The sequence below is a fragment of the Mixophyes fleayi genome, chromosome 4 (genome assembly GCF_038048845.1).
Source record: "Mixophyes fleayi isolate aMixFle1 chromosome 4, aMixFle1.hap1, whole genome shotgun sequence".
NCBI classification, from domain to species: domain Eukaryota; kingdom Metazoa; phylum Chordata; class Amphibia; order Anura; family Limnodynastidae; genus Mixophyes; species Mixophyes fleayi.
The window spans coordinates 345,535,579-345,549,315 of NC_134405.1; the positions used below are offsets into that span (position 1 = coordinate 345,535,579).

A 13,737-nucleotide genomic window follows, 5' to 3' on the forward strand; every position below is an offset into this window, starting at 1 on the left:
CCAGGCAGCAGCTAGGCCTCTCCCATCCCCAGGCAGCAGCTAGGCCTCTCCCATCCCCAGGCAGCAGCTAGTCCTCCCCCAGCCCCAGGCAGCAGCTAGCCCTCCCCATCCCCAGGCAGCAGCTAGGCCTCTTCCATCCCCAGGCAGCAGCTAGGCCTCCCCCATCCCCAGGCAGCAGCTAGGCCTCCCCCAGCCCCAGGCAGCAGCTAGGCCTCTCCCATCCCCAGGCAGCAGCTAGGCCTCTCCCATCCCCAGGCAGCAGCTAGTCCTCCCCCAGCCCTAGGCAGCAGCTAGGCCTCTCCCATCCCCAGGCAGCAGCTAGGCCTCCCCCATCCCCAGGCAGCAGCTAGGCCTCTCCCAGCCCCAGGCAGCAGCTAGGCCTCTCCCATCCCCAGGCAGCAGCTAGGCCTCTCCCATCCCCAGGCAGCAGCTAGGCCTCTCCCATCCCCAGGCAGCAGCTAGTCCTCCCCCAGCCCCAGGCAGCAGCTAGGCCTCTCCCATCCCCAGACAGCAGCTAGGCCTCCCCCATCCCCAGGCAGCAGCTAGGCCTCCCCCAGCCCCAGGCAGCAGCTAGGCCTCTCCCAGCCCCAGGCAGCAGCTAGGCCTCTCCCAGCATGTGGTTCAGCATTGTGGAGCAAAACCCACCATAGCACCAGGACCCCTTGGGTTGATTAGGACCAACCACAAGCAGACTTTAAAGTTGCCTATCCGGCGGGAGGTTGTAGTGTACCTGGAGGTCCGCACCCGCCAAAAACTGGAAGGAATGGAAGTGATGGTGGAGCCCACCGATCCATTGGAGAGCGACGGGGGGCCTCTGGTAGCTCACACATTGGCGGTTGTCACTGATGGTAGGGTGCCAGTTTAACTGTGCAATGTGGGGGACCGGCCACAGATGGTGCCAGCTGGGGTTGTTCTTGCACAAATAGTTCAGGTGACGATCTGGACACTCGGGTAAATCAGCGTGTAATGCTGCAACCAGATCCCAAGGCCCAATGGACTCTGTCAGTGAAGGTGGACGAGGAAGAGCGTCCCACCGAGGAGTCGAACGGTCAGGTAATCCGGGAACAAATGCAGATGGCTATGGAAGGGCTCAGCGCTGCAAATGTGGCAAAGGTGGAGCGGCTGTTGTGAAGAAAGGCAGCGGGCCTTCTCGCGACACGAAGAGGACTTTGGGTGCACCACCAACCTAGAGCACGAGATCCACACGGGAGACACTGTACCCATTCGGGAACGGTAAATAAATAATAAACTCGCAAATTCCTCCTAAACTCTATCAAGAGGTGAAGAACATGTTGAAACAGATGTTGGACAACCAGGTGGTTGCAAAGGGTAAGATTCCATGGGCCACCCCCATAGTGCTAGTGCACAAGAAGGATGGGACTTTGTGCTTCTGCATGGATTATCGCCACCTCAACAGCTGCACAGTACGGGATGCGTACCCGTTACCCTGCATTGAAGAGTCCCTGGCTGCCCTAGGCCATGCTCCGTACTTTTCCACTTTGGATTTGGCGAGTGGGTATTGGCAAATCCCTGTAGTGTAAAAGGATCAGGAGAAGACGGCATTGGTATTGCCCATGGGTCTGTTCAAATTCCTTTGAATGCTTTTCGGACTCACAAATGCACCAGCCACCTTCCAACAGATAATGGAGCAATGCTTGGGCGACCTTAACTTTGACGCCACATTGATATTCCTCAACGACATCATTGTGTTTGCCCCATCCCTGGAGGAACACCTGGCGTGCCTGGATCTGGTTTTACAGCAACTAGAGGGGTTTGGTCTGAAACTGAAGCTGTGGAAGTTTCACCTCCTAAAGTCCAGCTCAGAGTACTTGGGTCACCTCTTGTCTGGGGAAGGAGTGCAGCCTACCGCACGCAAGGTAACAGCGGTCCAAGACTGGAAAACACCCACTGTCATCACGGATTTGAGAGCTTTCCTTGGACTACTTTCAGCAGTTCATCAAAAGTTTTGCCAATATAGCGGGACCATTACATGAACTACTCAGAGGAGCCACGGCGGGAGCAAAGAACCAAACCGTCCTATGGGGCACCGCTCAAGAGGTAGCATTCAACCAACTGAAAGAGGAGTTGGTAAAGGCCCTAGTGTTGGCTTATGCCGACTTTGAGAAACCGTTTGTTCTCTACACATATGGAAGCCTCCGCGGACTAGGGGTTTCCTTGCCCAAGTGCAAGACGGGAGGTAGAGGGTGATCACCTATGTCAGCAAAAGCTTGCGGGAGTCCGAATGGAACCCAGAGAACTACAGTTCCTTCAAGTTGAAGCTGTTGGTGGTGGTCTGGGCTGTGACAGAGAAATTTGCAGAATACCTCACAGGGGCCACGTTTGAGATTGTCACCAACAACAACCTTCTAGCCTACCTGGAAAACGCTAATCTAGGAGCCTTGGAGCAACGGTGGGTGGCCAGATTGGCCAAGTACCAATACAAGATTCGCTCCCAACCCGGTAAACAGAATGGAAATGCTGAGGTCCTTTCCCATTTCCCAGAGGAGGCCCCAGTGGGCTGCGGGGACAAAGAACGGGAGGATGTTGAGATCCCAGATCTCACCCGAGTAAAGCCCATGCCTCATATCCATCCGGAGGGGCCGCCAACACAGTACATGCCATCACAGCGGGAAAGACTGTCCCGGAGTGGGCTCATAAGCAAGGGAAGGATGCTAACATCCAGATCATCAGACAGTGGAAGCTAGAGGGACATTGTAAATATAAACAGAGTTAACTAGGCGCTCATTGACTATAGATACCTTACTGATATAGATACAAATAAATGTGGTAAAAACCTGAGTGCAAAAATGGCATCTAAATAACAATTTAATACATTCTAAATTTTACAGACATAGGTTAAAAACTACCTGCATGTCACTAATGTAAAAACAATCAAAATTACAATAATAGAATCAGCATGATGAATACCAATAAATAAAAACCATAGGCGTTATGCACAATAAAAATAACAAATGTTATACAATAAAATAATGATAGCCTCCAGCCAATATGTCAATGAGGTAAGGTTGTTACGGATTCCGGAGCAATGGCAGATATAAAGTCGAAATGCAAGTCTATGTGGTGTTAATAACACCAATATATGTCCTTACGGATTGGTGAAAACGATTGAGAAGTAGAATCCAGTCATATGTCCATAAAAAGAGTATGGTAATGCTACGAATTCAAATACTTGCTGTTATGGTCCCTCACACTGGCCGCGCGGCAGGGCGGAAAAATCGCTGTTAAAAAAAAAAGCTGTATCCAATTAATATCATATGGAGCAAATAACCATGTATCATGGGAAGCTTTATTATCCACAACTTATACAGTTATACATATATGTTCTTATATCAGCTTTAAGTCACCACGCTGACATGTAATGTAACCACTATCCACCTATTGTTATTATGCAGGGTAACCAATCACCTTCTCCTGTGCTTTATTTAAACTACCCATCATGGACACTCAATAAACCCTTGAAAAAGTCCAGATACGACGAAACGCGTTGGAACACGCCCACTTCACGTAACGTCACTCCGACATCCACCACGAGGGATCTCCTACAGAGCTATGCTCTGCACAGCTCTAGCTCATCGGGACTAACAGCGATTTTTCCGCCCTGCCGCGCGGCCAGTGTGAGGGACCATAACAGCAAGTATCTAAACTCGTAGCATTACCATACTCTTTTTATGGACATATGACTGGATTCTCCTTCTCAATCGTTTTCACCAATCCGTAAGGACATATATTGGTGTTATTAACACCACATAGACTTGCATTTCGACTAGGACATTTATTTATCTCTACATCATTTCCTTTATATCTGCCATTGCTCCGGAATCCGTTACAACCTTACCTCATTGACATATTGGCTGGAGGCTATCATTATTTTATTGTATAACATTTGTTGTTTTTATTGTGCATAACGCCTATGGTTTTTATTTATTGGTATTCATCATGCTGATTCTATTATTGTAATTTTGATTGTTTTTACATTAGTGACATGCAGGTAGTTTTTAACCTATGTCTGTAAAATTTAGAATGTATTAAATTGTTATTTAGATGCCATTTTTGCACTCAGGTTTTTACCACATTTATTTGTATCTATATCAGTAAGGTATCTATAGTCAATGAGCGCCTAGTTAACTCTGTTTATATTTTCCTTGTTGATTGAGGGAGGGACACCCTCAACTGGTGCAGCTCTTGCAGTACATTTTAGAGAGCGCGATCCTTCCAAACCATAGAGGGACATTGGCCTTCTACAACTGAGCGGAGTCGCCTGACTTCAATGGACCGGAGACGGTTGCACAACTGGGACCAGTTCGAAGTGCGGGAAGGAGTATTATACTGGTGTGCATATCTAGAACAGGAGTGCCACCCAGTGTGGCAAATTGTGGTCCCGCAGTGCGCAGCGAAACAGCTGGTTGTGGAGGCCCACGCACAAGGAGCAAATCTGGGCGCAAGCAAGACGTACCACTGGCTCCAGAGGATTGCAGGATGTGGTAGAAGAGGTATGCAGGCAGTGCTGGCCCTGCGGCCTAGCAAAGCCCCAGGAGCAAAGAGGGCCCATGCAGACCATTGTGACCAGCCGACCCTGGAGATTCTGATGATAGATTATGTATAATCGGGGAGTCCGTCAGTGGTTCCCAATACTCTGGTGATGACAGACCACTTCACAAGGTTCACGGTGGTAGTGCCTACACGCATTCAGACTGTGGAGTCCGCTGCCAAAGCTATCACAGAGAAGTTCCTCAGGAGGTATGGGTGCCCAGAGCGGATCCACTCGGATCAAGGTGCCTGCTTTTAAGGGAGGATGATAAAGGAGCTATGCCGGATTTATGGTATCAGTCTCGGACTACCCTGTATCATACCCAAGGGAATGGAGGTTTAGCTAAACCCTACTGCAGATGTTGCTGATCAGCGACATCGGTGGCTAGACTTCATACAAGAGATGGTGTGGGTATACAACAACTACGTACACCAAATCACCAGGTACACTTCATACTTCTTACTTTTCGGGCAGAGAGATGCAGAACCTGTCACTCACTCCCCCAGAATATGAAGAAGAATGTAACCCGGCCAGCTGGGTGGAAGAGCAACGACAGCGATTGGGGGTAGCCCACAACGTGGTTAAGAAGCAGATTCAGTCACGTGTGCACCAAGGTCAGGGGACCACCAAAACAGGACCACGCCACGTGGGCCAGAGAGTGCTGGTCCGGATGAAGAGGCCAGGCAACAAGTTGTGTGAGCGATGGGATGTAACGCCGCATGTAGCTTGGAGTGCGTGTATACAGATGGACCAGTGTACGAGGTGGGGCCTGAACATGGAGATGGACGGGTGAGGGTACTACACAGGAACATGCTGCAACCCTGTTTATTCGAGGAACCATACTCAGCGGTACCAACAGCGGAGGGCCTGGCCGAGCCACCCATGGAGGTGGCGTACTTCTGGTTCGTGCCTCCACCCCTCGTTGATTCCCCTCCCTACCGAGAATGCAGACCCCTCTTCCAGTCCCAGTAGGAGACAGTCCCACCTTCCCCCTTCCCACCACGGAGCTTCCCAGAAAATCCCAGAGGGTGAACTTGGGCTGCCCCAGCAACTGGTATGCAGATTATGTGTGGTCGTGCCCTCTCTTTGTAGGGACTACAAAGGATAAAGCATGGGGGAATGTGAGAGCCGGGACCAGTGTTGCTAGGCTGCATTCCCAGTGGGGGGGTGGCTATGCCTATGCTATGCCCATCATCGGGCAACACACCAATGACACGACGTCCAGCCATAGCTCTGCCCCCGGTATCCTGCCGGGCTTTTCAAACAGGAGAAGGAGTGAGAACAAAGGAACAGTGTGCTGTGGGACACAGGCTGAGTCACTGGGAGAGAGAAGCTGCAGTACACGGAGGAGACTATTGGAGAGAAGCGTTTTCCTGCAGGGGAAGGGAAAACAAGCAGCAAAGGAGTGCCTTGCTAGTAACAGCCACCAAAGAAGGAGGAAGACTGTACAGCCGGTCTACAGGGGAGAGCAGACCGCGGAAGGACCCAAAGCGATGGGGGAGAGCACCCCAGGCAGCAGCTAGGCCCCTTCCAGCCCCTATGCTTCGCTAGGCCGCCGGACTGTACCACCTAACCCTGTGAACAGCTGAGTAGGCCATCCCTAGCCTAAGGCTCGTAGTGAGTGTAACTTATCGCTGTATTGTGTTTATATGTCGTATTGTGACTGTATACTGTACCCCCTACCTCTATCTCTGATTGTTCTTTTGTTGCATTATTGTTGTGTGGTGCATCTCTTGTTTTCTTATTGCGGGCACAAGATAGTTGTCACGGTTGGTGTGTGAGCGAGCAAATTTAGAGTAAGCAGTAAGGATATGGACGGCCTAGATAGGGACACTGTGTTCTGTTTACAGGCATTGGTTATCAGACAAGGGCAATGGAAGACCCCGCAAGTGAGAACCCCCTTGCACAGCATGGGTCAAGAAAGTTGCCATAGTGGACCAGCGTCTGTGACTATAGTCTGACGAGGGCTGTTCCCCGTGGTGCACTCACCCTGCGGAACTGCCCTCCCCGTATTTCAACACACACCTTTACAGCAAAACGCGTGCCCAGCATACGAGACAAGGGGCCCTCTCCCCTGTTGCGTTCAGGTATTCAGACTTTCCCCACCCCCTTCTGCACAGACGCTGTCGAGGAGAGAGGAGACACTGCCAAAGACGTCCAGAGACAGGCATGGTGCGTAGGGTAAGTGTGAGTTCCTTCCCCATCCCAGACCCCCATCCATAACCTCCCCAGGCCCATATGCTACTGGTTGCAGAGGCCCAGATAGAGAATACCAAGCTCTTGTGCAATGAGCCAGCACAAGTGAGACAGGTGCATGATGTATCTGAGGTGCCTGTCTTGCAGAAAATGACCACCTCAGATGATGTGGATCCATATTCCTTAGCCTTAGAGAAAGTCTTTGAGAAAGACTAAAATGGCCACCAGGAACCTGGGCAGAGAAGCTGGCGCCATATTTTAGTGGTGAAGATCAGCATGCTTATGTTGATTTAACTGATGAGCAGGCTGCTGACTATCAGGAAATCTTGGCCAGGATAGGTGTGACTGGAGCAGGGAGAGCTCAGCGCTTCCATGACTGACGTTATCTCCCAGGAAAATTGGTTCGCTCACAGATGGCTGATCTCTCTAAAGTGATAGAGTTGGTTGCAGCCAAATACCAATACACCTGGCTGCATGGTGGCGATACTGCCAATTGATTACTGTGTCCGTGGGCTGGAAAGGAGCTTACAGAGATGGGTGCTACAAGCAGAGCCACAGTCTTATGAGGAACTTGCTATGGAGATAGACCATTACTCAGCACTGCAACACATGTCTAAGGCTCCAGAGGAGAATCCAAAGCTATTGCTCAAGACAAAGTGGACACCACGGCTTGCAGAGCCAGTAAGAAAGGTTTATCCACCTGTTTGTTTTGAATGTAATGAACCTGGGCACTTCTGTGCTGAATGTCCAAAGCAACAGGAACCAATGGACTGTACTATGGCTCGTCGGAGGTCAGCCTTTCCTAGTTGCTGCTCTATGTCTTCCTCCATGGGGAGTCCTCCATCATTCCGAGTGCCTGTCCTGGTGAATAGGCGTGCTGTTTCGACCCTGGTGGATTCGGGAAGCGAGTTGACATTAGTCTCCAGTTGTTTGGTTCCAAAAGAGGTGTCTGCAAGGTTACCTAAAGTGAAGGTAATGTGCATTCATGGAGCTACTGCGGAGTACAAGCAGACTCTACTACCAATTACCCTAAAAGGCCAAACGGTTGAGGTAATGGCTACTATAGCCCCAAAACTACCTTACCCCCTTATCCTGGGACAGGACTTTTCCATGTTCCAGGAGGTTCTTAGTGAACGGATTCGGCTGGACATATCGGCAACTGACAAACTTTCTGTCCAACTCTCACTGGGCCTGAGAAAAGAGACAATCGAACTGTCGCCTATGGACCGGTACTCGTCCTAAGACCAAGGAAACAAAAGGGGAACTTGAGCCAATTATTTACCAGTGGCACTGTCATGGAGACTTTAGGGTCAGCAGAGGAATCTGGCAACTGGTTCTCAGGTCCAAGACTCATTTTATTGCAGGATCAGCATAATGATGCTACCCTAGAAACTGCATTTAGATCTGTGGTAGAAATTAATGATGTGGTGAAAGCTGCCAGGCTGGCAGAATGTGTGTTGTATTTCATTATTAAAGGGGATTTGTTTTATGGGGTGGGGGTTGTTCAGGGAAAGAAGATTGAACAGCTGTTAATACCGCTGGTACACGTGCCTTTAATATTAGAGACCACACACACACACACACACCTTTGTAGGGGTCATTTAGGAGAGGATAAGACTCGGGAAAGAGTACTACTACGCTGTTACTGGCCAGGAATATATAGGGCTGTAAAACGCTATTGCTTATCCTGCCCAGAGTGTAAAAATACCTCCCCAAATCCTGACTACAGGGCCCCATTCTTGTATAGGAAGAAGAGATATAGAGTCCGCCAGTTGAATAAAAGTCAAGAACGACAAGTTAAACATGCTACTATACTAAAAACATGGCACGAGGAGACCCCAGAGAGAGAGCATAGACTAGGACCTAAACTTAAAACTGCAGATGCCCACTTCCACAAAAATGCACCACCTGCAGTATCTACTTCACTGGGGTTGATGAAGCCAAAGGGACGGGTGTATGACAAAGAGGGCAGTTTTGCGCTCCCCGCGGAGTCCGCTTCATATAGCTGGACGAAGCTAAGGGGAGGGGTACGTGGCAATTGGGACACTTTGCCACCGTCTAATAGAGGAAAGAGTGGTGGTTTTCCAGGGAAACTACAGCCTAAAGTTGCAGAGAGGGTTAAATACACACACACATACACACACACACACACACACACACACACACTCACACACACACACCAGGAGACCAGGTGCAGCCCCTGGGTCTAAGCAATCAAGGAATCAGCTAGAGCAGTGCTGGGGAGGAGGCATCTTGTGTTGTGGGTGGGAGACTGGTGCCAACAAGTGGCCAGTGACCAGTTTGGGACCTAACTGTTATAGCCAAAGTTGAGGGCCATTGCATTATGTTTATTGCTGTGAAGGTTTCATTTGTTCGCTGAAGACACTGAAAAGACTGTTTATCCATCATGACAAGTAAAATAAACGTCAAAGTGCTTCAGGAAAACCTGTGTGAGAAGCCATCTGTTTGCACACTTTTCACAATGTATATACACTGATCAGCCACAGCTCTTCTGTGGGATTGGACCAGACGGGCTAGCCTTTGCTCCCCACATTTATCAATGAGCCTTGGGCGCCCTAGCGTCGGTTTACCGGTTGTCCTTCCTTGCACCATTTTAGGTAGGTACTAACCACGGCATACCAGGAACACTCCACAAGACCGGCCATTTGGACATGCTCCAGTCATCTAACCATCACAATTTGACCCTTGTCAAAGTCGCTCAGATCCTTACGTTGCCCATTTTTCCTGCTTCCAACACATCAACTTCAAGAACTGACTGGTCACTTGCTGCCTAATATATCCCACCCCTGTCAGGTGTCATTGTAACCAGATAATCAGTGTTATTCCCTTCACTTGTCAGTGGTTTTAATGTTGTGGCTGATTGGTGTCGTGTGTATGTACATGTATGTATCTATGTATGTAAATATTAATGTGTGTATATGTATGTTTGTGTGTATGGATGGATGGTTGTGCATATATGAAACAGAGAAAAACAATTATTTCTGTTAGAATCTTGCTGATTTAGTATTTCTTCATCTTCGGTGCGTCCTATTGTGTCTTCACCTGTTGACATGTTGCTTTGTGGGACTAGCATGTAGCTTCAGTCTGACATACAGTATGATTCTAGAAGCAGACAGTGGTAGAATGTGAAATACTCAGGTCTCTTCCCTGAGGTTACTACTAAAACACAGTATTATATTTATAGGGAGATAATTTGGATATAATCATCATTAATACTTACAATTGTAAATACTCATCACGGCCACAGATGCTCAAAAAACAATCTTGCGGAAATCCCGGAGCCTCCTGGCTGTGCAGCAGAGGGTCTTGTAGAGCAGGATATAGGTGCGAGGAGCATTGACCCTGTGACAGGGGATATTTGTCTTGTAGAGAAGGATATAGGGACTGTGGTGGGGAACACTGACTTTGTGACAGGGGGTACAGATCTTGAGGCAATGAATATTGATTTTGTTGTGTAGTGTATTGATCCTGTGGAGTGGAGTACTGATTCTGTGGAGCGGAGTACTGATTCTGTGGAGCGGAGTACTGATCCTGTGGAGCGGAGTACTGATCCTGTACAAGAGAGTACTGATTCTGCGGGAGAGAGTACTGATCCTGTGGAGCGGAGTACTGATTCTGTGGAAGACAGTACTGATTCTGCAGAGTGGAGTACTGATTCTGCGGGAGAGAGTACTGATTCTGCGGGAGAGAGTACTGATCCTGTACAAGAGAGTACTGATTCTGCGGGAGAGAGTACTGATTCTGCGGGAGAGAGTACTGATTCTGCGGGAGAGAGTGTGGTGGGATCAGAGGCTGTGCAGCATGATGCAACTTATGGAAAATATCAGCAATTAAATCTTGTACACGAATAGTATCTGCAAATGAATAAAGAAAGTAATTAGAGTTATGTCATTATATAAGGGGGGTCTCTTTCTCTCAATCCTTCCAGCGCACTGCGCAGGCACTTGTGTGTTATGTAAATGAGCCCTGACATTCTTCATAGCTTCAGCTCTTCTCCCAATTAAACTGTTAGTAAAATATTTATCACAAATGTATTTTCTCAGGTATCCCAGGCATTTATCTACAGAACCTTCTACTGAACTATGTGTGAGATCGAAATGGCTCAAGATAAGATGGTCTCTTCAGGTCTAGGCTCATAGTAAGACCGCCAATACTGATCTACGTCTAACGAGGAACCATCAGATGTTGAATGAGATGGATGCTAGATGAGGGTGCAATGACTGTATGTGGTGATTGTCTAACCACACTATCGTATCTCTGTCAGATCTGGATGGTCACCCCGAGCCACGAACATTTGGGTCCTTCAGTTTAAGCCATACACGTCTATGTACATGTATGACCAAACCTGACAGAAATCCAGCCATCTGACTGTCAGAGCGACTCAAACTGACATGTGGGGCCGGATTAGCTCACACAGGTCTCGGAGGTGAAAGCATTGGGGGCATGACACAGTCCGGCTCCCTCCTTCACCACTCACCATCATGTGGACACCTGAGTTTGCCTGAAAGACAACAGACCCAGCTCTAAAGAGCACCCACAACCTCTAGGGAATTTGCTGCACTCACTCCATATATGAACGCAGTAAACCACCCGTAGGGTAACAGGAGTACAGCAGTCTAACACTGGACACCAAGACACACCTAGATCTAATCCCCCCAACCAGCAGACCAGGAGGTGACAGGAAAACAGCAATCCAAGACTGGTGTCACGCACTAGACCCTCCGAATCACATACAACTAACACTTACTCGTGACTCTCTGCAGACCTGATCTCCTCTGTAGTGCCTCCTCCAGGCGCTGATGGGTCCGCCATCGTCTGACGCATGTGCAGACCTGTCTTTTATTATTTTCTCTATTCAGCCATTGGCTGATTACTTTCTCCTCCCCCTCATTCTCCAAACTATTTCATACACCGGTTTTAGCAGAATGGTGCCAGATCTTCAAGTCCTGTAGGTTGATAACTTATGGATTATTTGGATTCTCTGAATCCTGGAATACTGCATCCGTTTCTGTTCATCAGTTCCTGGTATGCAGCGCTAAATGCTCCAACATCTCTTGGACAGAGTGGACTGTTAAGATGATACGCATGTTCAGTTGGTGCAATGACTTCAATGCCTCTCTACCAGGCAAGATGCTCTTTTGAATATTCTGAGTAATCCTCTTCTGGCTGTAGCCGAAACTCCTTTTGCTGTGGTTGCTCCCACATTAGCTTCCACTTTGTGGCTTCCCACTCCTGCCAAGTATGATGGAGACCCTAGAAGTTGCCGAGGTTTATTTAATCAATTTTCCATCCAGTTTGAAGTACTCCCTTATAATTTCCCTACTGAAAGTGAGAAAGTCGCATTTATTTTCTCTCTACTCTCGGGCCCAGCTCTAGCATGGGCCTCATTCTATGAAATGAAATGACCTGTTACTACAAGATTGTGCCCCTTTCATCACTTCCTTTCACAGAATTTTTGATGAACCAGATTTTGCCTCTTTTGCTGCCTCAAGCATCCTACAGCCTCCAGGGAACATGCTCTGTGGGTCAATTCCGCACTCTTTCTTTTGAATTACAGTGAAATAATGACATTTTTTGGCAGAGGTTGTCGGATTGTATCTATTAGCCTCTTTAGAGCTTCCATCCTTAATTGACGAACTGATTTCTCTGTGTAATCGGGTGGACATCCATTTCCAGGAAAGTGCCTTAGAAAAAGAACCAACTTGCTGGCCAGTTTTCAAGCTAGCACCACGGTTCCAAACAGCAGTTACTCTTGATGAACTTATGAGGCTTGGTCTTACCCAACACTCTCCTGAGGAATGAAGGGGAGGTTGAAGAACAATCTCTGTCTTTATTGTGCGGACTCTGGTCATCTCCCTGCGGCTTGCTCCAAGTATTTGGGAAATGCCAGTTCCTAACCTATTCTGGTAAGGTCAAGTTAGGTTGTTGCAAGTACTTCTCATAATCCAAACATCTGTTCCATGTTGTGTATTCTCCACTGTCCCTCTGACTTGCAGACCACCTCTGCTTTCAGTGATTCTGAAGCTGTCGGGAACTTCATTTCTTCCACTCTGGTTAACCGGTGGTCCCATCCTACCTCTCTTCTGGAAGTTTCTGTACTTATTACAGCAGGCACATTTCCAGAGATATCATCCTTCATTGCACTTCTCCTTTAATTCTTCAAGTGGGAGCCTTACAGCGGGAATAGATTTCTTTTTTTATTTACCTTGCACCACCAGTCCTGTTAACTTGCGCCTTCCCTGGCTTCAACAGCATTCTCCTCATCCGGATTAGTCATCTTCCCAGCTATTGGCATTGGGTCCTGCCTATCTCGCTGCCTACATAAGTCCACTCCTCTTCAAGTGTTACCTACCCAGTCTACGGCAGTTACTCAATCCCTCCCTATGCTATATTCAGCCTTCAGGGACATTTTACACAAACAACAATCTGAGACTTTGTCACCTCATTGAGCGTGGGACTGTCCCATTGCACTTCTTCCTGGGAAAACCTCTCCGTGGTGATGTGTTTATCCACTCTTCCTCCTGGAGACTCAAGCCATGGCCGAGTAATGCAGTGGGGATTAGGCCTTCATCTTCACCAGCCAGGGTAGGCTTCTTCTTTGTAAAGAAAAAGGATGGAACCCTCCGTTCTTGCATTGATTCTCGTGGTCTCAATGCCATTATAATCAAAAATTGCTACCCTATCCCTTTCATTAAGAAGTTGTACGATCGTATCAAAGGAGCCAAAATTTTCACTAAACTCGATCTTTGTGATGATTACAATTTGATTCATAACCGTGAAGGGGATGAGAGGAAAACAGCGTTGAATTCTAGAGATATGAGTATTTAGTGATGAACTTCGGTCTTTGTAATGTCGCAACGGTTTTCCAGAGCTTTGTTAATGAAATCTTCAGAGACCTTCTTTACTCCTGGATGACATCTTCATTTTTTCTAAATATCTCATCTCTTACTGCCTTCAAGTTTGTGAAGTCC

General features: G+C 48.1%; 1 protein-coding gene across 4 annotated transcripts in view; it reads right to left on the reverse strand.

Moving 5' to 3' along the window:
* The window catches only part of PIK3C2G (phosphatidylinositol-4-phosphate 3-kinase catalytic subunit type 2 gamma), a 122,244-nt gene that overhangs the window by 91,635 nt on the left and 16,872 nt on the right, over window positions 1-13,737 (reverse strand). For all 4 annotated transcript variants that reach the window (XR_012691473.1, XM_075210831.1, XM_075210830.1 and 1 more), the window contains exon 5: window positions 9,987-10,620. Coding sequence is in view for 3 of the 4 variants with exons in the window: in XM_075210831.1 (XP_075066932.1) it covers window positions 9,987-10,620 (634 nt within the window). In the remaining variant the exon portion in view is untranslated. The remainder of the gene's footprint in view (window positions 1-9,986; window positions 10,621-13,737) is intronic.